Source organism: Aptenodytes patagonicus, chromosome 4 (assembly GCF_965638725.1).
Source record: "Aptenodytes patagonicus chromosome 4, bAptPat1.pri.cur, whole genome shotgun sequence".
NCBI classification, from domain to species: domain Eukaryota; kingdom Metazoa; phylum Chordata; class Aves; order Sphenisciformes; family Spheniscidae; genus Aptenodytes; species Aptenodytes patagonicus.
Window position 1 is genome coordinate 68,786,809 of NC_134952.1, and position 27,320 is coordinate 68,814,128.

At 39.5% G+C, this 27,320-nt stretch overlaps 1 protein-coding gene across 4 annotated transcripts in view; it reads left to right on the plus strand.

The window, feature by feature from the left end:
- NR3C2 (nuclear receptor subfamily 3 group C member 2) overlaps positions 1-27,320 on the plus strand; it is a 214,558-nt gene that overhangs the window by 102,073 nt on the left and 85,165 nt on the right. For all 4 annotated transcript variants that reach the window (XM_076337088.1, XM_076337089.1, XM_076337087.1 and 1 more), the window contains one exon: positions 16,755-16,894. In XM_076337088.1, coding sequence (XP_076193203.1) covers positions 16,755-16,894 — 140 coding nt within the window. The remainder of the gene's footprint in view (positions 1-16,754; positions 16,895-27,320) is intronic.

Genomic DNA, 27,320 nt, shown 5'->3' on the forward strand with positions numbered 1-27,320 from the left:
GTGGGCGCTTAAAACTAGTCTGTGGCTGTAAATTCAGTGGTGTTGCATCAGTCCATAGTCAAGATGGTCAAACACTGAGAGCCAGATACAAGGAAATTCCTAATCAGTGGCATGAACACTTCACCAGTTTATTAAGATGTCCATCTGGCATCTCTGACAAAGCATTAAATGAAGTTCTCCAGCCTACCCACCCAAGAGCAGCTGGCAGCAAAATAGCACAAACTCTTGTATCTGTCCTGTAAATACTGCAGAGAAGGGCAGCAGGCACTCGTGGTACTTCTGCTGGAGTAGTTCGTCAGAGGGCACCACCTTGCCTGACAAAGGCACAACCATTTACAGCCATCAAGGACAAGAATATGATTCCTCAGAAGGTCAAGGCTGCAGAGATTCAACTCTACAAAAAGAATAGAGCTCATGCTTTGGAAACTGGTGTAATTGCTCACTTCTGGCAGGAAAAAGAATGTTCTACCTTTGCTGGAATAATGGTCAGCAGACCTGGAGGTTTGGTTTGGTTGAGGAACAGTTAATGCAATTTTGTAGCCAAGGAAATCTCAGAAAAGCTGAGGATAAAGACCTGTGTATCATCTTTGTCAAGTAAACCAAAGCCTGTAATACCATTAATCTTAAGGGTTTCTTGAGGCTTCAGCAAAATTCAGCTGTTGTAAGCTCTTGAATTGGCAACTCTGGCGAGTGTTTTCAATCACGGCAGAACATCGCAGCTTTTCACTGTCAGAAGGGCACGAAGCAAGTCTTCGTCCCCACCCTGATCTGCCTTGGTATATTGTAGGCAGAGCTGCTTCCTGACATGTTTGGAGACTGCGATAGGAGAAACTGCATGCCATGTTACAGGATTGGGGGAATTTTCAACTCTGTGATTTTTGGGTTGGTTCCCCCCCCTGTCAAATCCAAGGTCGTGCAGCTGATAACCTGCAGCCCGCTCTTTGCCAGCGACTGCAGTTGGTTCCCAAATGCTTGAGAGCCAGGAGGGTCTGAGTGTACAGATTATTCTGCCAAACAACTTGGCCTGAGCACTTTCGTGAGGAAAACTGAGGTCCTGCTTCAGCCTCACTCTGCTAGAAAATGTGCACCTTAGCAGCGCAGGCTTGACATTTGTAGGCAATTTCTGCTACTTCTGCAGCAAGTTGTCTGAGCGCTGTGCTTGACAACAGAGTCACGAAAGAGGATAACAAAAGGCAGAGCAGCATTTGCGAGATGAAAGCAGTGTTTCTGGAATGAAAGAAGCGCTGAACTTCAAACAAGTGCTTGGTATGCATTTACTTTTATTAACATTCCTCTGTATGACTGTGAAATTTGGACAACAGCCTTGTTTCTTCCAAGCATTAACCAGTTCCTCTTGGATGGTCTTTGAGTCCTCGCTGGTGTTAAAACGCCTGGGAAAGGTTTTAGTCAAGTTCTTACAAGTATTTTCAAATACTCAGCTTAGAAACACTTTTTGTAGATACAGGAGCACAGATGTAGATTTTCAAAAAGAAGGATGGACGGTGTGCTGCCTGAAGCTGCTTTCTATGGACTTATTAAAATCAGAATGGTTCTGAGGCAAGTCCAGAAAATATTGCAAGGATGTGTTCAAGGAAAGTCAACATTTGGAGTCCAAAACCACACAAAAGATGATGACCCTATCCACTGTGGTCAAGCTTTTGCAGATTCAATAACTAGACTTCTATAGGTATATGCAAAACTGGAATACATTATTTCGGGAAAACAAGCAAAATAAAAATACATGAATCAGATGAATATCTGTAGCTGTTAATGTGCTGCAAAAATTGGGTTAATTTCTTGCCAGCTTAAGTAAAAAAAAAAAAGCAAACTCTTCCTACGCAGAACAGTAGGATTTAATTCATCGTCGTAATGGAAACTCTTCTTTCCAGAAGCATGCAGACCACCTTCAGGGGTGCGTAGATATAATGGTTAGCACCACATCTCATGTGCAACACGACAGACACGCTGTCTTGTGTGTGCCATTTTTAGAGGAAGTGGATACTTTGCTTCAGTCATTTTGAATTACAAAAAAAAGTATGAAACAAAGCAGTATCTGATTCATTTGGGCCTAAGTCTTCTACTCGCTTTGAACTGAGGAGCGGGGTTTCCCCTGTGGGCAGTGTTCGTGGTGGGGATGAAGAGAGGAGTTGTGGGCTGCGGTATGGCAGCACAGCTACCTGTGAGCTTAATTCAGATGAGCTGGGGCGAGGGCTGCTAAGATTTGTAACTGCTGGTTTCACTGGTGATGATAAATGAGTTTTGAATGAACTAAATCAAATACTCCTGTCATAAAGTGGGACTCCCCACCCCTTTCCCTAAAGAGACCTGGCGGGTATGAGAGAGAAGGTGGCGATGCTGTGCCGGCGGCAGCAGGCTCCCCTCGGCATCAGCAGGCTGCTCGCCCAGCCCCTCACTCCCTGGGTGCTGCCGTGCCAGCGAGGTGGGTGCTGGAGGCTGTGGACTGTGAAAGGGAGAGAGGTGGCAACCTGGAGGAATGAGAAGGAGGGTCAGAAGGGTTTGTGTCGGCTCACGGGTTGTGTTTGGTCACACTTGGTGGGACGGAGGGCAGGCTCTTCTGAGGGGGTTGCGTGCCTTAATTAAGCAGATGACAATCTTTAAATATGTAAGTATGTGTGAGAGTCCAAAGCTTTAAAGCAATGATAGCTTTTTGAGCACTTTTTCCTATCAAGTTATTGGTTATGGTAGCAAGTCCAGCAGAACCCTAGGCAGAGCCTAAGGAAATTAAGTTTTATGTAACTGAGCTGTCTATGTATTCCCGCCTAGTAAGTTTTGAATGTCAGCCAACTTCAACTAAATTTGATAGTGGGTAGCTATTACCTCTTTCAATTTTAGCTGTTACTTCTTACCAGTTCCATTAAAATAAGTGACTGGATGGAAGAGAGGCACCCAATTAGTGCCCCCACTAGAGGAAAGGTGATAGTTTGCATTTTTCTCCTACTAAACGTTGCAAGCAGGAAGGAGGAAGCCTTAGGAAACAAAGTTTCATTATTCCTGCTTCTGAATAACAACTTAATAACTTCAAAAAAAAAAAAAAAGTAAAACCATTTTCATGTACTTTGGAGCTCAGCACTTGCTTTATTTTGTATATGTTAATTGGGAATACGGAAAGCAGATGTGGAAGTAAGAAGAAGTTGTAGGTCTCCTAACACTTTGTGACTGCGGTGGGCTCCCGTGCCAGGAGCTGCCTGGAGTGGTCCGAAGCCTGAAGGGGTGCAAGTGGGGATGGCAGGGGCTTCTCGGATCCCCTGGCCACGTAATAAAGTTAAGTTACGCTGTGATTGCTGCAGTGATCGAAACCGTGAGTCCTCAAAACTTACTCTTTGTTGAGTCGTCGTCTTTCTTCCCTAAGTGCTTATTCTGCATATTGCACACCTGTTTATAGCAGAAATAATTTCTGTGGCTACAGGGGGGAAAAAAGCAGATTGCTTTAGAATAGGCAGAAATTGCTTAATGGAGCAAAGAATGTGTGTCGTCAGGTTCTTTCTGTTTGGTTTTAATTGTACTCTGTGTGGGACCTGTTGTGTCGGTGAATGATACTGTGGCTTAAAAATGAATGTAAATATCGCGGTCCTTGCTATAGAAAATTGAAAATCTGTGCCACAGACAGGCTGCATAAATGAGATCTGGGGGGTGATGGCTTAGCGAGTAATAATGTTTGCTCACTCTGCTATACACCTTGATTATTATGTAAATTGTGTAAATTTATGCATAAGCGCATAATTATGCACACTCAACTGTCAGTTTGCCTCTACAGTAACGTGCTTTTGTGCGTAAACAGTTAAACATCCTTTTCCTGAAACGGGGGGGATGATGGTATTTTTAATTATTGTACCAGCTCTTATTCCCACTGAAGTTAGATGCAAGCTGCCTTCCAAAATCGAGGCCTGCTATATATTGCAAGAGAGTTTTGACAGTATGCAGCAGAGGATTTAGGAGAGGAACAGGGGCTGTGTTAGCTGTAGAACATAACATAACTTCCTTGGTCTGTGTTTTGCTTAATACTCCCATTTTCTTTTAGTCTTTGCTATATGGGTTTCAGCTATTCAGCCAGAGAGTGTGGTAGGTACAGTACTGTGTATCATTAGTATGTGAGCAGTAGAGTGAATTTCAGCTGAATAAAAATGAATTCTTTGACTTGCAATTGTGAACATTTCTAGTTTGCCTTGACAATCCTGTCAAGACAAATTCGAACTTTGTCAGCAATTGTGATTGCTTGTGGGAGAATTACCAAAAGCCTTTGCTCTAGGTTTCAGTCACTGATTGCAGCCCTCGTCTGCTATTTGACAAAAATTTTCCGTGGCACTCAGCAGGCTATTACTTGTCACTCCGACATATAATGGAGGGGTATTTTAATTGATTTAAAAGTTAAAATCTATAGTTATTTAATACAGTATAACTGTATTACACGTCAGCGGTTACACTTGCTGTGAAAATAGGGAAAGAGGAGTTGAAAGGACTTGGGGTTTGGAATGTTTTAAAAAATACACATGCAATTGATTTTTACCTTCTACAGGCTATCAATAGAATTTTTATTTAGTTAATGGGAGCAGAGATTTCCTATTAGGTAATTATTGTTGATTTTAAAAGGGATTCTTGAATGTTAACTGTGCATCTAGTTACTAAAATCTGTATCTTCCAGTGTTCAATAGTACTTCTGCTCGAAAGTCTTCACTCTTGTGGCGAGCTCTGAATGACTGCATTTCTGCTCTGATGCTGTTTTGTTTTATGACCTAAACCGTTCCTCTGTCATGATCTCCTGGTGTCTAAAATGGGTATAATTCTATCCAAATCCAAGGGGTATGTAAAATTAAAAATTGCAGATTGCTCTAAGGCTGTACAGCATGAGTGCAGTTGGTGTGTTTGCACACATGCAGGTTATGTATATGCTGGAGTATGAGATCAAATGCTCTATCAATACTGTCATCCCAATTGCTCTTGCGGATGCAAGTATGCAGTGTCTTTCTAACTGGTGATGGTGATGATTAGTTCAAAACATCTTTTTCTATGCGTCCATTTCAAAACAAGCTCTTCTGCAAGAGAGAAAATGAAGAGGGGAAGGTTCTACAAAGATGAGTTGCTCACAGCTTTCTTCCCCCCCCCTCTCTCTCCCCCTCCCTCCCCCCCCCCCCCCCCCCCCCCCCCCCCCCCGGGCCATTCAACTTACCTGGCTTTCTAAGTTAGGAAGAAAGATGGAAAGAATATCTGTATTCCTTCTACAATAGTAGGATGAGAAATAGGGCTATTGAATACTCACATCAATGTATCTCTCTTTTGGCCCATACTGCCTGACCCTCCACATAAACTACAGGCAAGGGAAAACAGAGGGACTTGAAGTGTATAAATAAATGTGGTAATCAACAATATCACCACCAACAGGAGTGTCTGTACTTTACCTTGGTGTAAATATAAAATAATAATTGTCACTTTGTGTAGCAGAGGTGGGACAAGTGAGAAATTATGTCCCTATCTGAACTGGAGTTGCTACTTGCCATGTCCCCTGCTAAGCACAATTTTTACAAGCAGTTACGAAGCCTGAAAAGGCTGTTTCACCTGTGACAAAATTCACAGGTTGGACTGGGATAAGAATATTTTGATTTTCTATCAGTGTATTTTCTGAGAAGGTACCTCAGAGCCCTTTACCAGCAGCTAGTCATTTTAGACCAAGGAGTTAATCGCATACTTGCTAGAGCTGTGCAGGGTAGATGTTTGCCTCCTGAAGGTAAGGCAGGAGGAGGGTTGCATAGCTACTTGTTTGCACTGAAGAGAAAATGGGAGTGTTTTTCTTATTTTACTCCGGTTGGTGAATACTCTGTGAAAACATGAGAGAATCCTCTATGGAAAGCTGGCCTATAGGGGACAGTTGCTTCACAATGTGCTGGTGAAGAAACATAACGTATGGGTTATATTTGAAAACCAGGTTATACGTGGGATTGCACACCTAGAACTTAAAGCTAGTATGTGATGGGTTTGGGTTTCGTTTTGTGTTGCCAAAGCACCAACTCTTCATTCCCAGCCTTAGAGTGGCACCTTTATACTAGATACATCATTTGAAGAAATGATGGCTGGAGAACTTGCTAAAGTATCGGAGGAAGTTCAATTGCAAACTGTTGGTAAGCATCCTGAGAGTCAGAGAGGCTGGGAAGTGAGTCCTAGGCTAGATATGTTTGTGGATAGGCACAGGCAAAGGCCACTGGAGATGTAAATTGGCCAAGCAAAGAAGCCGCAGTCAGAAAAATGAGGGATTGTTGCACGAGGGCCAGCTTCACCACTCAGAGAAATAGGCCACATGAAGATCTGCCTGAAAACCTGTTGCTATCCTGTTTTTCCTTCTTTGCTTTTTCTCCTTCTCCTGGAAGCTGACACGCGTGAATCCTGCATCCATTTGCCCTGTATTGCCTACTCAATGCAGGCATATTCTGCTCGCCATAACCCTTGCAAGTTTCTCAAACATCACGACTGTCTTCTTATTACACTGTCAAAAGGTAGCAAAAGCCTATGAAGGTGACAAGAGGGGAACAGTAAAGGAGATAGAAGTGGAAATCACCCTGGCTTTTCCACCTTCTAGTTTTAGGAAGATGTTTTATTGGGGCTGTGGGACCAGAAGGGTGGAAAAGACCAACTTACAAACTACCTCAATGTCTGTGTAGTTCCCCAACCTGGAACTGCAAGAGTCGTCTTATTTCTTGTATCAAGTAATAATTGTATGCATTAAAACACCATGAACAGCTTGAATTTCTTAAAATGGAAAAATGTTAGTTAAAATGAAGCCTTCATTATTTCAAATAATGTTTTTAGAAGTCACAGAAGATATTTCAAAACAATGTGACTATTTGCTTTTTAAAATACCTGTTAATCAGAGATGGTGGTAAAGTTGGAGTTCGGCTTTTACTGTATCATCTGAAACAAGTGCCAAGCTGGAAACTTCCAGTAAAACGTAAAGCACTGTGCCTAACCTTATTAAGGATTATTACCTTTTGATTAGCAAGATCATCTTCGGCGGATTATTTCTTTTTCCAACCTTCCTTTTACAAATGCATGCAGAACTCGCTGCACGTGTCAAGATATTTAAGTGTGTTCATGTTAGGAATTTCTCTGATACGCTTATGGGCTTGAGTCTTACTACTTAGTTCTGCGTTGGTAACTCATACTAAATAATATTGTGAGCTGTCTGTTGCCTTTCATTTTTCCCTGCGCCTTGTTTTTGAAGTTTAGATTAGTGTGCAGGCTTTCCTACTTCTATTTCCTGTTCCTATGTGGAATTATAATATAGCATACACTGGTACCGTAATGCTGATACGCTTTCAACATCCGTACTAATTTTGTCTTGTTGGATGGGGGGGGGTACAAGGGAGTTGAAAGGGCAAACCCCCCCTTCATCCCCCCATTAGATTCTTTCAGCTCAAGCAATAATTATACATGTTGCCTTTCGAAGCCCGTGGGATTGCTCTTATGAGTAAAGGTCTGCCATACTGGGGCTTTTATTTGACAAGTTGGAAAATAGCCTTTGTTCCCATGGTAACCTTTTTTTTGTGCTTTGGTGCATTTTTTCCCTATGGTTTCATGGTTGCTCTGGAGGTTTTTCTATTGTGGTATTTTATCCCCAGTAGACTGGGGATGGCAGTTCTGTTTGCTATTACGAAATCTTTTAAATTTTTTTTTAATATGATTATGGGACTCTTGTAAACTTTTTATATTGTGTGGTTAGGGCATTAATGGTGTGGTGGCTTTCTCTGTAAGCATATAATGCACTCAGAAGATAAAACAAACAGTTTGTAATAGGAAAGTATGTATGACTGGACCAAGCTGCTTCTGTTATAAACTAATATTTTTGATATAGGTATTCTTTTAGGACTTACGGGGCCAAGCCCTTGCCAGACATACCAGGTAGATTTTTGTCTCTGCAACAGAATGACATTTCTTAAGGTTGAAAATGGTCAATACTCTGGTCATCAATGTCATTTCAGGTTGCTGTAATAAGGGTTTCATAAAATAAAGCTTTCAAGCGAAGGCAGGTATTTTTAGGAGTTGCTTGTTTAGACTCTGAGGGAAGAACTTGAAAAAAGTAGTGAGCTGTATTTTGAAAAGAGGAGGCTTTTTAAAGAGATGTTCTTATTACTGGTAGCATCTCCCTGCATTTGGCTTCTATGTATGTTTTTCTTCTTCCTTGCTTGTTCAATTTTTGTCTTAGAAGTCCTCAATAGCAGAGCAAAATAGTCACACAGTCTTGTCTTGCCTCCAGTTCCTCATGGTAATGATTTCCCACTGGTGCCCCCATCAGCAGGTGAACCTCATTTGAATCACTTCATTTTATGCAGTTTTAAAATACTGCTGACCAAGAAGGCAGCAGAGCCTCACTGAGTAAACACTGCTATGCTCTCATATGAGAGTGATCAGGATGCATAATTAGTTCACATATGTTTCAGTGGTGGAAGATGAGATGGTGATATGAAAAATTGGATTTTCAAAGCTGTGTCTCTTTCCTTTTAGTCATGGCAGGTGAGCAGGTGCAGGAAAAGAAAGAGTTAAACAAAATCCCTGCCCCCCCCCCCCCCCCCCCCCCCCCCGACTTTCAATAATTAACTAGATCATTTTCCAGATAATCTGTTCCTGCCTTATCTTGCTATACAATACATAGCAATTTACAATCAGCAGCACAAATACCAACATTGCATGCATTTAAACTGCACTAATTCTATAAGTGGACCAAATATGAAGAGTTAGAGCAGATGCGCTGTGAGGCTTACTGTTGTTCTCTGGCTTCAAAGTTGGAGGTTTTCTCCTGATAGGAAACTCCTCGTCTAGATTAACCATTCCATTTCAACAGATAACTATATTTATGTACTAAAAAAACTGCAGAACAGGTAAATCTTATTTCCCTGGGGCAGTTGATCTTGGTACATAGTGACAGTAGTTAGAGGAGAAAAGTGCATTGCGGAAGAATATTAGGAGGATGTTATACTTCTCTGATCGCTAAATCAGTGGGTAAAAAGTAGATTTATTTCCCTGGGAGATAAGTGCTCCTCAGTTTCAGTCCACCAGAACACACAGTTGTTTACACTTAAGTTTATATTTTTCTGTAGTCCACAGGTCATTCTGAGGTAAAATTTGGGTAGCCAACTATAATTGCTACTGAAAGATTTCAGTAGAGAAGGTCAAGGAAAAGTTAAGGCTTACAGCTGGATTGAGGAAAATGCTGGGTCCTGTCAGCATCCACTAAGGTAAATGGAAATTGAAGGAGCTTAGTACACTTGCTTCATTTTGTAAAATCAACATATGCCTTAAGGTTAAACTAAATACAGGAACCTGTTCACTGGTGACTACAGCACAGGAGAACCCATCAGCTTCTATTTGCAGAATAAACACTGCAATTTAAATGCTTTTTTAGAATTCTTAGTGTGAATCTTTTTAGATTTTTGGGGGGCTTGGGAGAAAGAGCGGAACCTTCTCTGTTACCAGCGCATGTCAGAGTTTGCTTGTTACCATAAGTAAGATCCAGGTATGAAAGTGTGATATATGACCCTTAGGTATTGCTAAATAAAGTAACTTAATGTGAAAGCTGGAGCTGCTGAGGAAGGAAACCATCTGATTTCACAGTTTGCTTTCTCTTAACTAAATGCACTTTCCCCTCTGATTCCTACATGTTTCATCATACTAAACATTTCTTAAGAGGGGGAAAAAAAAATAAATACTGGATTAATTTTGTAATCGATACATTTGTATTAGGGTTGTAGTGTTTGAAGTTGACAATTGAAAAAACAATTGAAAGTTTTCTGTCTTGGAATAGAATACCTCTGTGCTTAAAAAAAAGAAAGAAAATAATTGAGACTAACCACTAAATTAAATGTAGTATCACAGCTACTGAATTTTCTGTGTGTTTTTTTTAAATTTTATTTTCTTAAAAATATACCTGCAAAGTTGTAGGTGGCAAAATAAGTTTATTTTGGTGAGATACTGGTCCATTTTTTTTTTTTAAATTACAGCGAGTAATAGTGGATTGCATGAGTTCTTCATCATTAGCTGAAACAAAACAAACAAAAGTGAATAAATGGTAATCCAAGTAAGAGCTTCAGGATCCCGAAGTTTGGGATGTTTCAAAAATAATTGATTTATAGCACAAGAAGATACTATTTTCTAGGTCGTTTTTCTTCCTTAATTGAATTTCCTTAATATTTCACATTGAAAATGTATTTTCAATGGATGTTTTTGTTATCTTTGTTATTCTAATAGAGAGAAGACATTAAAGAAAAAATTAATTCTTTCCCTAACCACTTATATTACTTATGGACTGATACAGTACTCCAGATGTCAGAGTAAGCGTGTACTGCTTCAGATGTTACGCTTGGTGTCTATCATCCATAATATGCACTAAAGTACACAGTTAGCTTTCCTAAAATATTTAGACCTTGTTCAAGTTTTCTGAGTCTTAAAGTTTTTGTTCATTGTGGGTTGTTTTTTTTTTTTTAAGGTTTAGTCTTAAAAAAATATAATCTTAGCCTTGTTTTTAAGGCTGCAGGTGTAAGGGTTGGTAGTGGCCATATGAGCCCCATTGTTTTATCCAAGGAAACATAACCATTTCTGTAATGTCTGTCGTCTCCTCTGTAGGAACAGGATAATGCCCTGAGAAACTCAGCCAGCAGAATTTGCAGCTAGGTTATTTAGCAAATTGTATGCCACTCTGCCAAACATCAGAGGATAAATGTTGCTCCGCCTGCATGCAGGATTGTTGCTGCTGAGGCTCAGGGGTGGTTTGGTTTCAGCGGTCCTTCCTTAGCTCAGTGTGCATGAGGTCCCATGTGACTGCCACCTTCTCTGAAAATCCGATCGTTTCATCTCTGCACCTTTTCACTTCTCTATGCTTTCTTGGTCTGCTGACAAGAAGATTGGTTTATATAGTCTGACATTTAAGAAATACCATTTTCCAGTCTGCTAATCTGCTTTATGCAGGTAGTTATAGGAGAGAGCCAGGGTGCCTTCCTACAGTGAAACTTTTCAAAAAAATTTGGGCCTCTCAAGGCAAAACCTGATACTGGTCAAACCTTAGTATTGACAATTAAAACTAGCAGCATGGAGCAAAATCTGGGAGATGATACATGCCACTGGTGGAGGTCATGACCAACATCATTGTGTAGTGGTCAGATAATCTGTTGGACAACTTTTGACCAGTATAATGTTTTCTAAATAACTAGTAGAGTTATCTTGGGCAGTGAAATTATTGTTTCTATGTGAACATGCACAAAAATAATGGAGGTAATGTGAAGAGGAGATGGTTATGCTATCTACTGTGATGGCTGAGTTAACGATGAGTCAAAGAAAGGAAGATGCTAGGAGAGCTGCTAGAGAAGTGACCGGTAAAAGGAAGCACTTAGGGATGTAAGATTAGCTGTGGAAACCAGGAAGAATTCAGGGGACTATTTGGAGGGGGAAAAGTGTATATTTCCAGGGTAGCATAAACTTGGTAATCGGTCTCTTGATTTTAGTGCCAGATTGCAAGGAGTTGTATTGTCATTCAGTGTGGGCGTTTCTTGTCTCTCTTGGGCGGCATCAGCTGGCCTGCTGCGTTGAGGTTGGTGAGGGCCAAGCGTGTGGGTGTGCTGCTGCAGCAGCATAACCAGCTCGGCAACGCCAGGGACTCTTGGGCGGATCTTGGTCAACTCTTGGCTGCCTCCTGACCGTCTGAGCTTCCTTGGGTGTGAAAGGTGGGCCAAGCTCTGGTCTCCATGCTCAGCCAGACTGTCCACATCATGGTTGTGAAATACCGTTGAAATACACAGTTCTTGTTTTGGGCCACAGGAAGGTTAGTTTCAGTGTCTGTGTGCAAAGTTAACTATCGTGTTTTCATGTGCCAGTCCCCAGTAGAAGATGACTCTCGCTCTGAAGGAGGTTATACCCCTTCAGAAATGAGATGAGAGGGTAGAAGGAAGATGCTGGCAGTCTCTGCATCTTGAATCTCCTGACTATTCTTCCTCTTAAAGGTTGTTTTTTCTTTTCGTGAAAATATGATGCTGATCTCAACTTCTTTTTACCTTTGTTTTTGCATAACGTTATTTATTGAGGTGCACGCAGGTTCCTTCTGTTTGTTTTACTACCAGAAGATTTCTGTATGAAAAAGAAAAGTCAATGACGTGGAATTAAAAAGGACTCATCTAGATCTCATAAAAGCTCTTGGAACAAATGAGTTTGGGATTCATATTGTGGCTTATGCTTCTTTAGAGTGCTTCATTTTATCATCAGAGAGGCATCGTTTGTTTAAACAGTGCTCCTGTATGACATCTGGTTTGAAAAGCATAATAACCTATATAATCAGCTTTTAAAATGCTGGATTATCTGTGGGTTTATTGACTCTTCTTTACAAAATCTGTTATTTCTAATTAATTCTCCATATAACTATTACTAAAGCCAACTTGCAGAGACACAAATGAGCTTGATAGCAATGGCTAGTCAAGGTCAGCATTTAACTGCCAGCATTTGCACTGTTGAGGATAATAAATCAGGCTTATTCCTAATCACATACCCTACAACGTGACAAATGTTAGCGGAGCCATCTAAGCAACCATTTTACAAATCATTTGGAAGATACATTTGGCATTGTTAAACTGCTCCATGCTGCCCTTGGCTGTAAAAGCATTGTGATAAAATATGTATGCTCTGTTAGATCTCCTGTATTTGAATCCTGCAGAAAGGGGGGTGGGGGTGGGGTGGTGGTTTTTTTTTTTTTTTCCCTTTGTATTGGAAATAATGAGAGAGGTGTGAGAGTAATAACACCTAATCAACCTATGGAAACCACTGGCTTCTGAAAGCAGTGATGAGTAGCCAGCTCTGTGGTACTATTTCATATTGCTTGTGTCTTCAGTTAGAAGTTTATATTGAGAGTAGGTTGCTGCCCACAAGAAATTTTCTGGGTCAACAATAGTCCATTGTGTGAAAGCTTAAAAACATTGTTGGAATATCAGAGCAATAGTTGTTAGGCTCTAATTTGGATTTGGGCAAATGTGTAAACACAGTGTTTTCACTTGGTCTAAAGTTTAAGACTCAATCCTGCTGTGGCCCACAGATGTCATTACACTTAGCATGTCATTCAAATAGATATTTGGCAGTAGGCTAATTGCTGTACAGGGAGTCAGTTGTAAAGTTCCTGATCTTTTTTTATGGTATCTGTTCTCATTTGGACCAACTCTTGTATTTTTCAAAAGAGAGAACGATGTATTACCTAAATAATCTGGATTATTGTAACTAAACTTCTCCTCTGCAACAAAAAATCAAACTGAGCTCCAAAAAAAGAACTAAAATTAATATATATATCTGTTATAATCAACTGAATTTAACACTTAGTTTTTACCTTTTAAGTCTTACCTGCCTGTAACGTTTCCCACATACCAGTTTACATTAGGATTACTTGATAGAAATCTATGGGATGTTTCTGCGGAAAATTAATGAAAAGGGAAATACTTAACTTGGAGCATGCATGAAAAGCACTTTCAAAGTGGGTTTGTGGGTGGTTTGTTTGGTTTTTTTTTTTAGTGTAGCGTTTCTCCCTATACATATTATAGGATATAGAGCTGTACTGATTAATTAAATAATTGGTTTAATAAAAGTGATGAATAAAGAAAGTGTGTTTCTGAGTCATAAGCACTGGATATCTGGCCTTGAAATGAGGGTGGAGAGGTAGTTTGCTCACCAGTCAGATCTTGATGCAGATCTTGTTCACCATGGTCAAGTTCCTAAGAATGACAACCTGAACATAAGAGAGGTTCAGGAGGAAAAGGTGTAACCATCCGTGCATGCCTTGTTGAGAAAGAAAAGCTTCCATGGAGAGAATGACTTAATCTGAGGTTTAGCAATATGATTTGAGCATATTTTTTGGACTCAGCCTTTTATTATTTGCAGGTATGTATAAACACCGCTTTACGTTCGTATGAGGTAATATAACAGCATTTTGAATTGGCAAATACTTTGGTGTAGCGTGGGTGAAAGAGAACATGAGAGACTTTAAGAACAACCAAACATTGTTCATTAGAAGGCAATCATAGCTAGAGCTGGCACAAGTTGGAGGAGATTTAAGTACCAACCGCTAATATCAGTGTTTCTTTGCAGTAGAGTATTTGAGAATTGCTCCATGTTGGATACTCCTATTAAGAATGAAAATACCTCATTTGTGTTTTAACCTATTCCACTTCTAACCTGATTAAAAGGATGTATGGGAATTAATTGAATTTTATTACAGAATGTTAAGTTTCCACCTGTGATGCTGTGACTGAGTAGTTGAATACATGCTTTGTATTCAAGCTGTACCTTCACCTTTCAGCTATATTCAAGCCCTTCATTTAGAGAAGCACTGTATAAAATATGCTATAGATTATGTCTTAGGTAGGCATTTAATAATAGTTGTGGATCAACTGGTGTCTCAATGTGTCTTTACTGGCTTTTTTTACACCCAATAATTCTGTGTAAGTGAAAGTGAAATAGGGTAGCTTGTATCTAAAAAAAGGCTCTCCCACCTTCTGCAAATCCTACGTGACAATTTATTTTCAACTAAAAAAATACATACTTTTATATATATATATATACAGTGTGTATATATAGAGGGAGAGAGTGTGTGTGTTTATATAAATTAAAAAAACACGCACACTGCTGTGACACCCTGGAAACCTCCATTTCTCCACAGGAAGAGCTCTCTAACAGAATTACGTTTTTTAGATATTAAAAAAAAAAAACAAACCACACTGACCTTTTTCAGGATAGAAAGACTAGGAAAATTTTTGCTAGTCTTATGAAGAAATGGGAACATGCACCATCAAAATTACAAATGCCCCAAGACATTTTGGTGGTATGTCAGAATTGAAATGTTTCCCTTCTCAGACAAAATATCACCGTTTGCAATGAAAAAGAAAAAAAAAAAAGCATTTTCAAGGAGTTAGTTTTCCAGGTTATTGACATTTTCTCTAGAAAGCAGGCATCTTTTGAAGAATTTTGTTTAATGAAAGGCTTCATGTTTTTCATGCAGTGTGAAACGTGCTAGAGGGAGAAAGTCCCATTCGTTGCCTAAACAAAACCAAATGCAGAGCTGAATACCACCACAGTCTTGGTAAATCCTGAAGAAGGTACCTTTCCTTAGGGATAGGTTAATGCAGGGTGCATAGGTATGACTGTGACTTGAGCACACAGAACTTATTTAACATAGATTTGGTGAGGCTTTCCTTTGTCTCTCTAACAGATGAGCTAATGCCATCACCTAGCAATTATCAAGTAGTGTGATGTTATGTAATGAAAGTATAAATAGCACGAGGACTAAAACTAGTAAATCTAACAGACTAGCGAGCAGACAAGAGCAGGAATGCTATTTGGAACATTTTGATTAGCATCTGAACGCTGTCATTTAAAAAGACGTTTAGATTTGATGTTACAGTAAAGCTGCAGGTCAGGAGAGTTGCAGTCCTTGATCTGGAGTGACATTCGTGCTGTGCCCCTGGATAAATCACTTGGCCTCTGTATACATCTTTAAAGGAAGATAGAAAATTGGAAAAAGGCAAAGGGTGCATACTTGAAATTTCTTAAGCAAGCTGGTTATCTTATGTTTGAATTAAGACTACCCGTGAACTTCGTTTCCCAATGACTGACCGATAAATAGCCTGTGACCTGCAATTTGAACTATCAGATTATTTCACCACCAGTGTAAACTCTTTTAGGGTTGTCTTTGTAGTTGTTTGGCAGCATTCAGAGAGATAATGTGTGAAGTAAATGCAAGAGGTCACGTTTACCTGGAGAAGAGAGGCTGTGTGGAAGGAAAAACTTTCCCAGCCCTCCGGAGGCATGGGAGGGATCCAAAACTTTCATCTCCTTCAGTATCTGGCACTTTTCTCCAAGTGTGCCGATTACATTAGGGTGGCATTTCCAGTTCCTGGGGGAAGAAGGGAAGGAGGAGACTCACTGCATCATGAAATGTATCTTGTTTTTGAAGAACGCTGTCTTTTAGAGCTGCCAGTGGAAAATACCTCCTAAAGATACCTTTGGAGGGTCATGGTTTAAAAAAAGCCATCAACAGAAATGCCCCGTCTTTTAAGAAGGCGGTAGATGGTTTGCAAGATGCATCAGTCTGCAAAACTTCAGGATGGTTTCTGAACCTCCAGTGCTGCTTTTCTGGCACCTAAAGTCATATGGAAGGGTCTTCTGCATTCACAGAATGTAAAAAGGCTTCAAAACTACTTTGGAAGTAAGCTGTTAAATTACAGAAATATTAGATATAAGCTCAAGGACCACTGTAGTGGTAAGCAGGAATGTGGACAGGAGAGCGCATACCACTTCGCTGCGCTACTTCATAAAAATGGTCTTAGCGGCTTTAGTACAGGTATTCCTTAGTTGTAAAGGCTTGAAACAAACAAACAGACAGAAAGAAAATTTATAGCTATCAGGTCGCTGCCAGAGTGGTTTGTTTGTTTGTTGTTTTATTTTCAGTTTTAATCATCTGCTACCAATAAATTCCACTGCCCTTGTGGTAACTTCTCACATTAACATTGATATATTATGGGTGTTTTAAAACAGACAATAGAAATATTGCACTTACTAATTAAAGCAATTCATGTATTCAACCAGGCACTGCCAGAAAGAGTTGTGGTTTCCTAGTTGTTAGGCGCCTTGAGCAATATACCTGTTATAAATCCTTAATTGAACTTTGCATTAAGGCGAGTGTGATTTGAAATATTCATAGCTGTTTTGTTTTGTTTTTTTTTTTACTCTAGCTCTTCATTGAGAAGTGTATCAACTGGATCTTCAAGACCTTCCAAAGTGTGTTTGGTGTGCGGAGATGAGGCATCTGGATGTCATTATGGGGTGGTTACATGTGGCAGCTGTAAAGTTTTCTTCAAGAGAGCAGTAGAAGGTAAGAAAACACAAAACAAAAAACATGAACAAAAAAGAAAACCCCAAAAAAGTTGAATGAACTCCAATTATGTGCGATATAATTGATGTAGAATATGTCAGGGTGTTTTACAATGTACACCTTCTAAAGCATGTGTTGTTTTACTTCATGCCACTGCTGAATCAGGCTTCTTCTCCACTCCTCCAAGTGGATTTTTGTAATTTTTAATGGATACAGATACAATTGATGTAAACATACTCCTGCTTCTCCTGTACTGGAGGATGAATGCGGTTGTCTCATCATGCTTTGGCAGGCTTATATGACAGTACAGTTCACTCAGGTCAGTTATCTCCCTGTGGGTACATCCAGGGCTTTCAACTCAGTAGTGCATCTGCTTCATCTTTCAGCAAAAGAGAAGTGGCTTTACAGTACTGTGGTAGATTGGTGAGGAAGCAGGAATTGATCATGGTGCTTTTCTGAGAGATTGTTTTCTTCATTAAGGACTAGGATTTTCATGAGGACTATATTTTGATAGCTTTATCATCACAGGAGTGTTTTGCTGACATCTCCCTATTTTATATTAATTATGGTATAGCTAGTCTTTCCTGGGCATCTCAATAGAAAGAAGTTAGGATCACTCCGAGTGACCTTACAGGACCTCTGGTAGGTGTTGCTTCTCCATGACTTGGGTTGTTAGGGTAAAAGAAAATGTTTGACCTTTACAGACTTTGTAAGCACCTTCTTCAAGTGATAAAAATTAAGTTTTTAATACCTGATAAAGAATAAGAGTTCGTGGCATGCAAAGGACATAAATACTGTATAGTTTTTTTTAAAGTCTTTGCTGACGAGTAGATGTTCTTACGACCACTGATGAAGCAGGCGATATCTACTTATTTATTTTCACGAAGAAAAACCTAGAAGGAAGAAAATAGGCTCTTAATATGGTGTCCAGCTTGTGCACCGAGAAGAGTGAGGCAGTATGTGATGTGATTAATTTCTTCTGTGATCATTAAATCTGCTGCTGATGGCAATAAGGATTTAGCTCTCTGTTAAATAGACCTAGAGGACTTGTGCGTCATTGAAGTCAAGACCTCATGTAATCTCTCTCTATCAATGTATTTATCTATCTATCATCAAAAGTGCCAATGTAATTGAAATGAACTTCCCAAAGTTACAAGGACATGGAAAACGTTTCCCCCTTCTGAAAGCATTTTCTCTTACTGTTGTGCAATAGCTGACCTTGATGCCGTCATTCCCCAACTTCTTCCTTGAGTTTTTGTCACATAATGTAGCACACAAACTGGAAAACCTTACTTATTTTCACCGAGTGATTTCCTCCATGTGCTTCCATGCTACATCATGGATGGGTCTTCAGGCATCCATGTCTAAGCTGGCCTCTGAGTCATGAGGATATTTTTTTTTTGTTGTGGTAGTGAGGTTTTGCATACACCTGCACATACTGTGTGAAGTGACAGCACCTTTTGTTATCTTCCTTCCTCCTTTCCTGTCTTCCAGGAAAGCTTCCTTCCCAGTCTTGAATCACTGTAATTTCAAGGTACTGTGTATCTACATTTACCATGCCCTCTCTTTTGATGTCCTTTCTGACATAATCTGATGGATATCCCTATCCAACTTTACAGGAATTTATGAAAAATTACCAAGGAATCCCTTTGGGAGTTAACAAAGTAGCAAGACTACATTTCCAAGCCTCAGAAGCCAAAATTACTCTGTAATCATGCATAGAAATACATTTTTAAAATGTAGTTAGAAGTTACCAGTAATTACTGAAAGTTTATGAGTTAAGCAAAAAAACCTCAAAATATGAAAGACAAAACAACCCTGTCATCCCTAAAAGTTGAAGATAGGAGTTTTAAATTAGCTTAAAATACATTTTTTAGAATTATTATATTAACATATATGTTCCTATCAGTAGTACATGAACACTGTCTAGACTTCTGCCTGGTATGCACATAACTGAGCTCTTGCTGCTACCAGATTGTTGTTATGCAAACACTGAAAGTTTGGCTTGCAATTTTCATATATATGTATATGCATAAAAGTACATTGTAGAGTATTAGCCACAAAAGGACATAGCAAAAACATAATATATATTTTGGCTCCAAACATCCTGAAATTATCAATGTGAATAAAAATTTGTGTAGGTAGTTCTGTAACAACAAAACTTTTTGTAGAGTCGTCATAAATTTTTTCAGTCGGGTACATGACCAATAAAACACCTCATCCTGAGGTTTCCTAATTTAAATTAAATATTTGTAGTAATTACTCTGTATCATATGTTCATGAGGATGTTTTTAAAACTATGGCAGTTCAGTGCATGGTATAAATAAAAAATAAATCAAAGTGGAAGAACTACCTTAAATGTAGCTGGGCATACCTGTCTCAGCTCTGAGCTAAAGCTGTGTTCTTTACTTAAGTGCTTGCATTCTTGTCTTTATTACAAAGAAAACAGTAAAACTCCCTCTGTGAACACAGAAACAACTTTGTGGGGAATTTATAAATACAGTGGCTAATTTGAGTAAAAATGAATTGTTCTCTCTCTAAAAGATTGTAGTAAAAGAATAGAAGATACTCCTCAAGTTTCATTCACCGTTTCCCTGAAATCATGTGTATAGGCTTTTTAAAGATTCATGAATATTTTTCCAGTTATATTTTACACACTTTATATGCGTGCATGCACACACATATTTCTTACTTGATCCACAAAACATTCTTCAGTAGAAAGTTGTACGAGAAATTATATTGTTTCAAAAATGGCCTCCTCTTCCAATTGTTACTAAATACGGTAGCTACAGCTGGTGCCATTTTCACAGAACCACAGAACGGCTGAGGTTGGAAGGAACTTCTGGAGGTCATCTGGTCCAAACCCCCTGCTCAAACAGGGCCACTTAGAGCCAGTTGCCCAGGACTATGTCCAGATGGCTTTTGAATATCTCAAAGGATGGAGACTCCGCAACCTCTCTGGGCAACCTCTGCCAGTGATTGGTCATCCTCAAAGTAAAAAAGTGCTTCCTGGTGTTCAGATGGACCCTCCTGTGTTTCAGTTTGTGCCCTTTTTGAACAGAGCAACCCTTCTCCTTCAAGGGGAAGAGGCGGGTCATTAGTTTCTGTTGATTAAATCAAAGTTTTATTTAGTTTAATTTAAAAAGTTACATACTGATGGTCCTTCAAAAGATATGGTGGGATGGAAATTGTGGGAGAGGGCAACTGGTGTTCAGGTGGAAGGACAAGTGATCTAGTTGAAGATGTCCCTGCTCATTGCAGGATGGTTGGACTAGATGGCTTTTAAAGGTCCCTTCCAACCCAAACCATTCTATGATTCTGTGAAGTGGGGAGACAAATTGTGTCAAAAAGCATGGAAACAGAGAGAAGGGGGATTTGGAGAGAGGGACCACTGCACACCACCCAGCTCTTTGGGTCTCAGCTAGAATTGCTAACGTCAGCCCACTTTGAACAGCTTTTGAGTGCAAATTCCTTTGCACTGCTCTGAAATATCATAAAACAGGGATTATAACAGAAAAGAACAACTGCACTGAAATTTAAAAACAAGAAAGTACACAACAACAAAGAGACTAAAGCTTGCATTTACAATTGTAAGTCTGGTAATTGTATTCCCAGTGAATCTTATTTTGGGGACTTGCAGGAAATATCTAAGGAATTTATGAGAAGGAGAGCTGTAGACCAAAAAAGTATTAAAATGGGTTTATTGGTGAAATTTCAAAAGTAATTTCAGGTGGAATTCATTACAGGGATGTAAATTACTGAAGTGCAAAATTTTGATACCAAGTAAGCATGAACTTTTTGCTGACTGACTCAATGAACAGGAGTCTGGTATGAAGAAATGTGACTGTGTCAATATAAATTTGATCTGCCTTGCAAACACTAAAATCCTTTAACCATAAAAGTGTTGATAAATGGTGTCACTGCAAAAGTTAAGACACTTGTATTTCTAATATATTTTTACCTAGGATAACTATATTGTATGATTTTCTAAATTACAGATATGGCCAATCATAAAGTTATTTAAACTTTAATTTATGATCATTAATAGAGTCATATGCTGAAAATACACTATACTGTGAGGGAACCTAAAGCACCTGGCCAGTCTTGTCTTCTCTTTTTTCACGGAACCAGCTTTCTCTAAGGAGAGTAACAGGCTTGAAGTCAGAAATCACGGCTGTTCTTGCGTATGCTTTGCATTTTTAGTCTTTATTTGTTCAAGTTCCAGACAAGTATGAGGTAATCTGTCCTAAATCAAAATTTATATCGCTGCTTAAGTTGCTAAAGTTAATCTTTCATTCTTCCTTCGGCTTGAAGGTAAGAAAAAAGGAAGGCATTTTTTCATCTCCAAATGGTGCTAAAGACTACAGCAAAAATGACCATCATCTTCCAGTTATTTTGCATATTTGCTGGGAGATTTTTGGCTACTTAAAATGGAAGAATTAACAAATTATATCGTATTAGTTATAGGGAAGCTTGTCCTTTCTTTAAATACAAAGATGTGATGTTCAATAAATTTCAGATTTTGCTGTTGATTTCTGCTTCAGGAGGTTCACCTTGAAGCTAGTTCTGCTATTTTAAGTCAGAAGCGTAGATCTCCTTTCACCTCTGAAGTAGAAACTCAGTCACAGCAACAGAAGTTTTTTTCACCTGAACATTTGCTATTTGCCTATTTAAAGTAGGGGGAAATTTGGCTGAAGGAAACTTTACAAAGTCTAATCTGATGCCGTCTTATTTAAATGGCCTCCTGGATATAGCAAATGTGCTGTGCACCTCAGCGAACAGCCTAGTAACAAAGAAATCCTACCTTCGCCGCGTGTTCGAACCGCAGGTTATCCAAGACTTCGCTACAATAGTGGAAGGGATGGAATTTCTTGTGTAGCAATCTGCAAGGACTTGGCACAGCTGTGGGAACTGAGGTTGCCTCAAAGATAGAGTTATGGAAAAGAAGTGCCATTCTTCATCTCCCTTTGTGCCAGGCTGCTCTGAAAACACGGAAACAAAACAGCCTGGGCTGCAAGATGGAGGATCCAACCCACCAGTCACCTGGGGTAACTCCCAGTCTGCCTTGCCAGGCACCGAGGCCGACCTTTTTGCCATAGCCAAAGGGATCCAACAACCTTCTAGAGACTCACCTTCACATGAAGGATTGCAAGCTATTGCCAGCCTGAAAATTCAGTGGTAGATAAATTAAGTTCTTTGGCAAGCAAAGGCATTGTGCAAACCATTTAGCAATGGGCCAGATGCATAATATCCCAGAGATACTCTTTTTTTTTTTTTTTGGAAGTTCTCTGTAGTCTCTGCTTCTGGAAGGCCACACAAGAGGGAAAGTGATATGTTATGCGTAACGTTTTTTCAGAAACAGGTAATCTTCTATGGTTTTCCCATGCACTGTAAGTGAAAGAACTTCCCAAGGCTCTACACCTCCCAGTAGAAAATAAAGAGAAACTAAAGCCTCTCTGTGTGCTTCCTAAACTTTTTCATTTGAATTGAGGTGGAAAAAATATCAAGGTATGAGAACTTAAATGCTGGAATACATAGCTCTTGAATAATTTTCTTAATTATCATAACTTAAATTTTCATAAAATACTACTGGTGAACAGGAAAGTTTACCTTATTGATCAATTAAAGAAACAGTATTTTTTATGCTGTAGGAGCTGAAATTGATACATTATAGAAAGGCATTTTCCACACCATTTTGCAGTGTATGCACCCATGAATTTTGTAGGTCTGTATTACTAGAATTAATTATACATACAGTTCTTCACTCTCCACTCTTCTGTTCATTCACTGTAATGGAGTCAGTGTTATTCCATCACAGGCTGCAATTTTCCTTTTATCCACTTTCATAAGGTCAGTGGCCTCTCTAAATTCGACATCACTCAGTATAGATGTCCATATGTTTTCATAGAAATTTCTATGTGGGATTTGAAGTTGACTCTGTTCCTGACCTGTTGCAAGAATCTGTTTTACAACCTATCAAACAGAAATATTAGGTGAAGAGCAAGCAGATGGGTGATCTGCTGAGGGCAAGTGAGCTGGTCAAATTCATGTAGCAGCTGCTACTCTTACTTGATATGCTATGGTTAATAGGTGTAAAATAAAATTTAAATAATTAAGTCATCGTAGGTTTGAAGCTGCTGCCAGCCTTCCATGCTTTCATAGATATAAAAAGGACTTTTCCTGTTTTTTGCTCTGGCAGGCAGTATTGCTCTGAAATGAAGTCTTCGTTCCTGCTCCTGGTTGGCTTTAGTTACTAGGAGCTTGGAGTTCAGGAGGCTGGTAGGAGGAAGGAGCTAGAAAGGTTTGCCCTGGGACCCCAAAAGGGGGAAAAAAACCAAGCAGCAAGAAGTGTGACACAAAAAAGGGAAGATTAATAAAGGATGGAGCATGTATTACAACTGAATATTTTAAAGCTGGGGAGGGGCGGAATGGGAGGAAAAGCTTTCCTTGTGGCTCTTGGAATATGTGGCCTGCGTGAGAAACTCCAGCTGATGCTCAAGAATAAATGCTGGCTGCATATTAAATGTGGAGTGCAATGCCAATAGAGCAAGCATATTGTGGTAGCGTTTCAGAAAGGAGGGGGTAGGTTTGGGAACCATCTAGGTGATACAGTCTCTTGGTTTTAAAACAAGCAAAGAATGGGTGAGTTTAGCAGCTGCAGTGCCACAAAGAACCACAAGTTGGTTAATGGCTGGCAAAATTATTTGAAAAAATATTTTATATCAAGAAAGCTAAAAATCCACATTCATTCCTTTCCAAAAGCATTAATAGTTTCTTCCCAAGACTTTCCAACATTCCCAATTTTTTTGATTGTAACTGTTATTTACCGTTTAAGCGGGTGTTGCTGGAGAGAGGGAGAGACGAGTACAAGGATGAGAATTTAAATATGGGCTGCTGTCTAGCCTTGAAAAACGCTCGCACAATGCTAGGAGGTCAGCGTGCAACTATTCTCCTCCTGTACTTTTTTGTTTGTCTTTTGTTCTTTGTTTTATGAATACTAATTTCTAGACTGCTTCATCTATAAAATAATATATTCAGTAGGTGATAGGCAGCCTGCACAAGCACAATGTGCAGTAAACAGAACATATATGCAGTGGTAAGATTGGTTTATCTTAGGTAACAGCCTTCGATTGCCACAAATTCAGGCATCACACAGGCTTTCTCGTGCTTACCTTCTACATCCTTACAAGAGAGGGGAAATTTTGGCATTCTTATCATGTGACAGGGAACTGAGTTGCAGTAATTTTTTTTTTTTTTTTAAGTTGGTTTCTTTTTTAACACGTCACAGGGTAACATTCTGGTAGATCACAGTCTTCATAAAGGTGGGATGGCCCTGTGAATGCATGCTGATTTAAGGTAGCCACAAATATTTTGGCTAAAAAAAGTTCAAATGTCACAGCCATTAGTTTAGTGTGTTCTTGAATACTTCAACTGCCTTTTCCTTAAAAAGGAACGGATTTTTTCCATGTGCCGCACAGGGAAGGTAGACAGGGTGCTTCCTGGGAAATTCATCTTTTAGGTGATAGTTCCAAGGTGGCTGAGCCACTTGTGTAACGTAGTTATACAAAATCCATATGTTCAGATGCACCAAGTATTTCAAGCAAGCAGGAAAGTATTCACACCATCATGGTACAAATGATGCTGGGAATGCTTATGTGGAGTATTGTGTATAGACACAATATATAGAAACTGTAGACAGTTTGATTCAGAGTCAAGTAAACACATTAGGAGAACTTCTGAAATGATCTGGGGAATAAAAATTTATCTTATGTCAGGTGACTAAATGCTTTTAGCTTTTTTTAGCGTACCCGAAAAGAGTCTGAGTTGGGACATGATTGCTGTCTATAAATATTTCACAGTCGAGGAATAGATCACTGAGAGGGAGGAGAATTTATTTTGAACTAAGAACTGTACTGAAGTAAGAGCAAATGGGTAAAAATTACATTAGTTAGTTTGATAATTTTGAGAAGGCTGCAAACCACCGAAAAGAGGGACTTTTAGGGGCACTTTCCTGAAAGGAGTCAGAAGGATTTAGGTACCTACTTTGAAATGGAGTGTAGGAGAAGTAACTGATGTATAATATGATTTGGTTATCTGTGATAGTAAAGGATAAGCCAAAGAGGTCTCTTTTGGTTCATACTGGGTCCTGGTAAGGCTGGAGAGTTCATCTGACTCCAAAAATGAAGGAAGTAGGAGTAGTAAAAGAGAGGATGAACCAACTAATAGATTTTTAAGATGTAATGATGGTGGGTGCCCAGATCTTCACAGGGATACAGGACTCCAATATTTAAAAGTTTATGTAAAGTGCTCAGATCTTGCATAAGGCAGAATTGCTTTGTATTTGTACTAGCAGATGAATGTCTGTCTCCTGCGATGACTTTTCTCATTTTGAGTTCAGAAAAAAGCTCAGGAGAGTGAAGTCCTTTTGAAATAACTCCATCCTATCCAGCTAAGCCTCTGCAGGTACCCCCAGACCCCATCAGGTGACCTCATGCTTGGTTATGTTTGCTGGTAATCCCCTCAAGTGAGAGCCTGGCTACTGAGAAATCCTGTCATTGAAGTATAATTGGTCTGGCTTCTTGGACACTGTGCTGCTGGGTTTTTTTTTGTAATGCCTAGTACAATACAACTGTAAGTGGATAACTAAAGCATGAACGAACATTCAAATTGGACATTGCAATTGGACATAAATATATGTACAAGATCTTCTATATCAAACAGCATAAAGCATATCAAATATCACAAAACATCCTTAGTCAGATGCTTTAGCTCCTGACAGTTATGGTACTGATTCTTAAGAGATACCACTTTATAAAATGCTGTTCTCTACCTGCCTTGGCAGCCTATCAAAGCAATGTTGTAATTTTCGCTTTTAGTAACAAATAGCACTTCTCTTCTACAACTCCCAAGGTTCAGAAAACTTTTAGAGCCTGAAAAGGCTCTTCCAGTCTCAGGTTAAGTAGTTAAGAGCCAAAAGGGGATAATCCTGGAAGGTGCCTTCAGCAAAACAATGTTAGAGATAAGGAATTTTGCAGTGTCGTGGCTGAAAGAAATTCTAAATAGAGAAAACCTCAAAATAAATATATAAATATATAAAGCCAGAAACAAAACCTCTTTTTGTACCTCCTAAATAAGAGGGTGGGAAAACAGTCTCCAGACCAAAAAAAAAAGAGATAAAATGTACATACAGATCTGTCTGTTATAGACAGAGGGAACAAGGCATCTGCTAGCATCTCAGATATAAATAGAGTGGGAAAAGGTAATGGCAAATCTCCCATTGCCTTAAAAGAAGCCAGGATTTCAGCCTTTTTTTGCAGCACAGTTTTAGGTTGTTGAAGACTGGGAGTGCCTCTGTTAGGTTTGAAGTCTAGACTTAGACTGAGGCAGTTTTGTCGGGTTTTTTAGAAACAATAATGGCCCATGGTCAACTTTGAAGCCCACAGCTCTTTATTGTTTAAGGAGAGGAAATTCTGTAAGACAGAATTATTACCTGGTTTTAACCTATAAAATTGTTTGGTGCCATCTCTCATGGCTGAGTTGCCAAATCCAGGGCCCTAAGAAGGGGTACGTGGGTCAGTCGGTCCATTCCCACCTATTTCAAGAGTGATGATGATGTGGGGCTTTTGTATGCACCTTGTCCACGCTAAGAGCAAGCAGAAAGAAGCAGGCTTCTGTTCAGTCTGCTCAGGTGTCAGGTAAAGGGCTGCCAGGAGCTGCTGACACTAATGGGGAGCTCTGTACTTGCTGCAGAACTGATGCAGCAGCTTGGGCAGCTTTTGGAGTGGCCAGTACGTGAGCTTTCTCTGTAGTGTGTATGTCACCTGCGGTTGTGTGATGGAGGTGTAGCTGAAGCCTGAAGTCTGTGTTTAGGCTCTGCACACAGCAGATGAGAGCATGTGCTTGGGATTCGTGCGTGCTGTGGTTCCTGTGCAGTAAAACTTGCTGATGTCCTGTTCGCGGGCAGCGTGGCAGACCCTTTCTTCTCCCATTTCAGAGTCTGGAGTGGCAGGGCCGCCTGAAGTAGTTGTGTCCTCTCCCACCCCTTTCTGCTCCTCTGTGTGGGTTCTTATATTAGGTGCAATGGTGGGTTTCAAGGGTTTTGAGCTGCTTGGGGTTTTTTCAGTTTGCTATTTTAAAAATATGTTGGGGAGAAAAAAATCAAGTTTGCAAAATCGCAACTAAATATGAAAATAATGAATGCTAGTGGCCTGTGTGGTCTTTGTTCATCTGCACCGCATGTAATGATTTCTAATTCAGCCTTAATTACACAATCACATACAACTTTTTCCATTAGACCTCTGCCTTGTTCATTGAACAGATTGGATAATGTTCAGTTAATGAGCAGCTATTCAATATCTTGTATTCTTCTCATTGCTCAATGTATGGTCCTGTGCCTTCACTGCTGATTACTATTCATCCCTTGCTC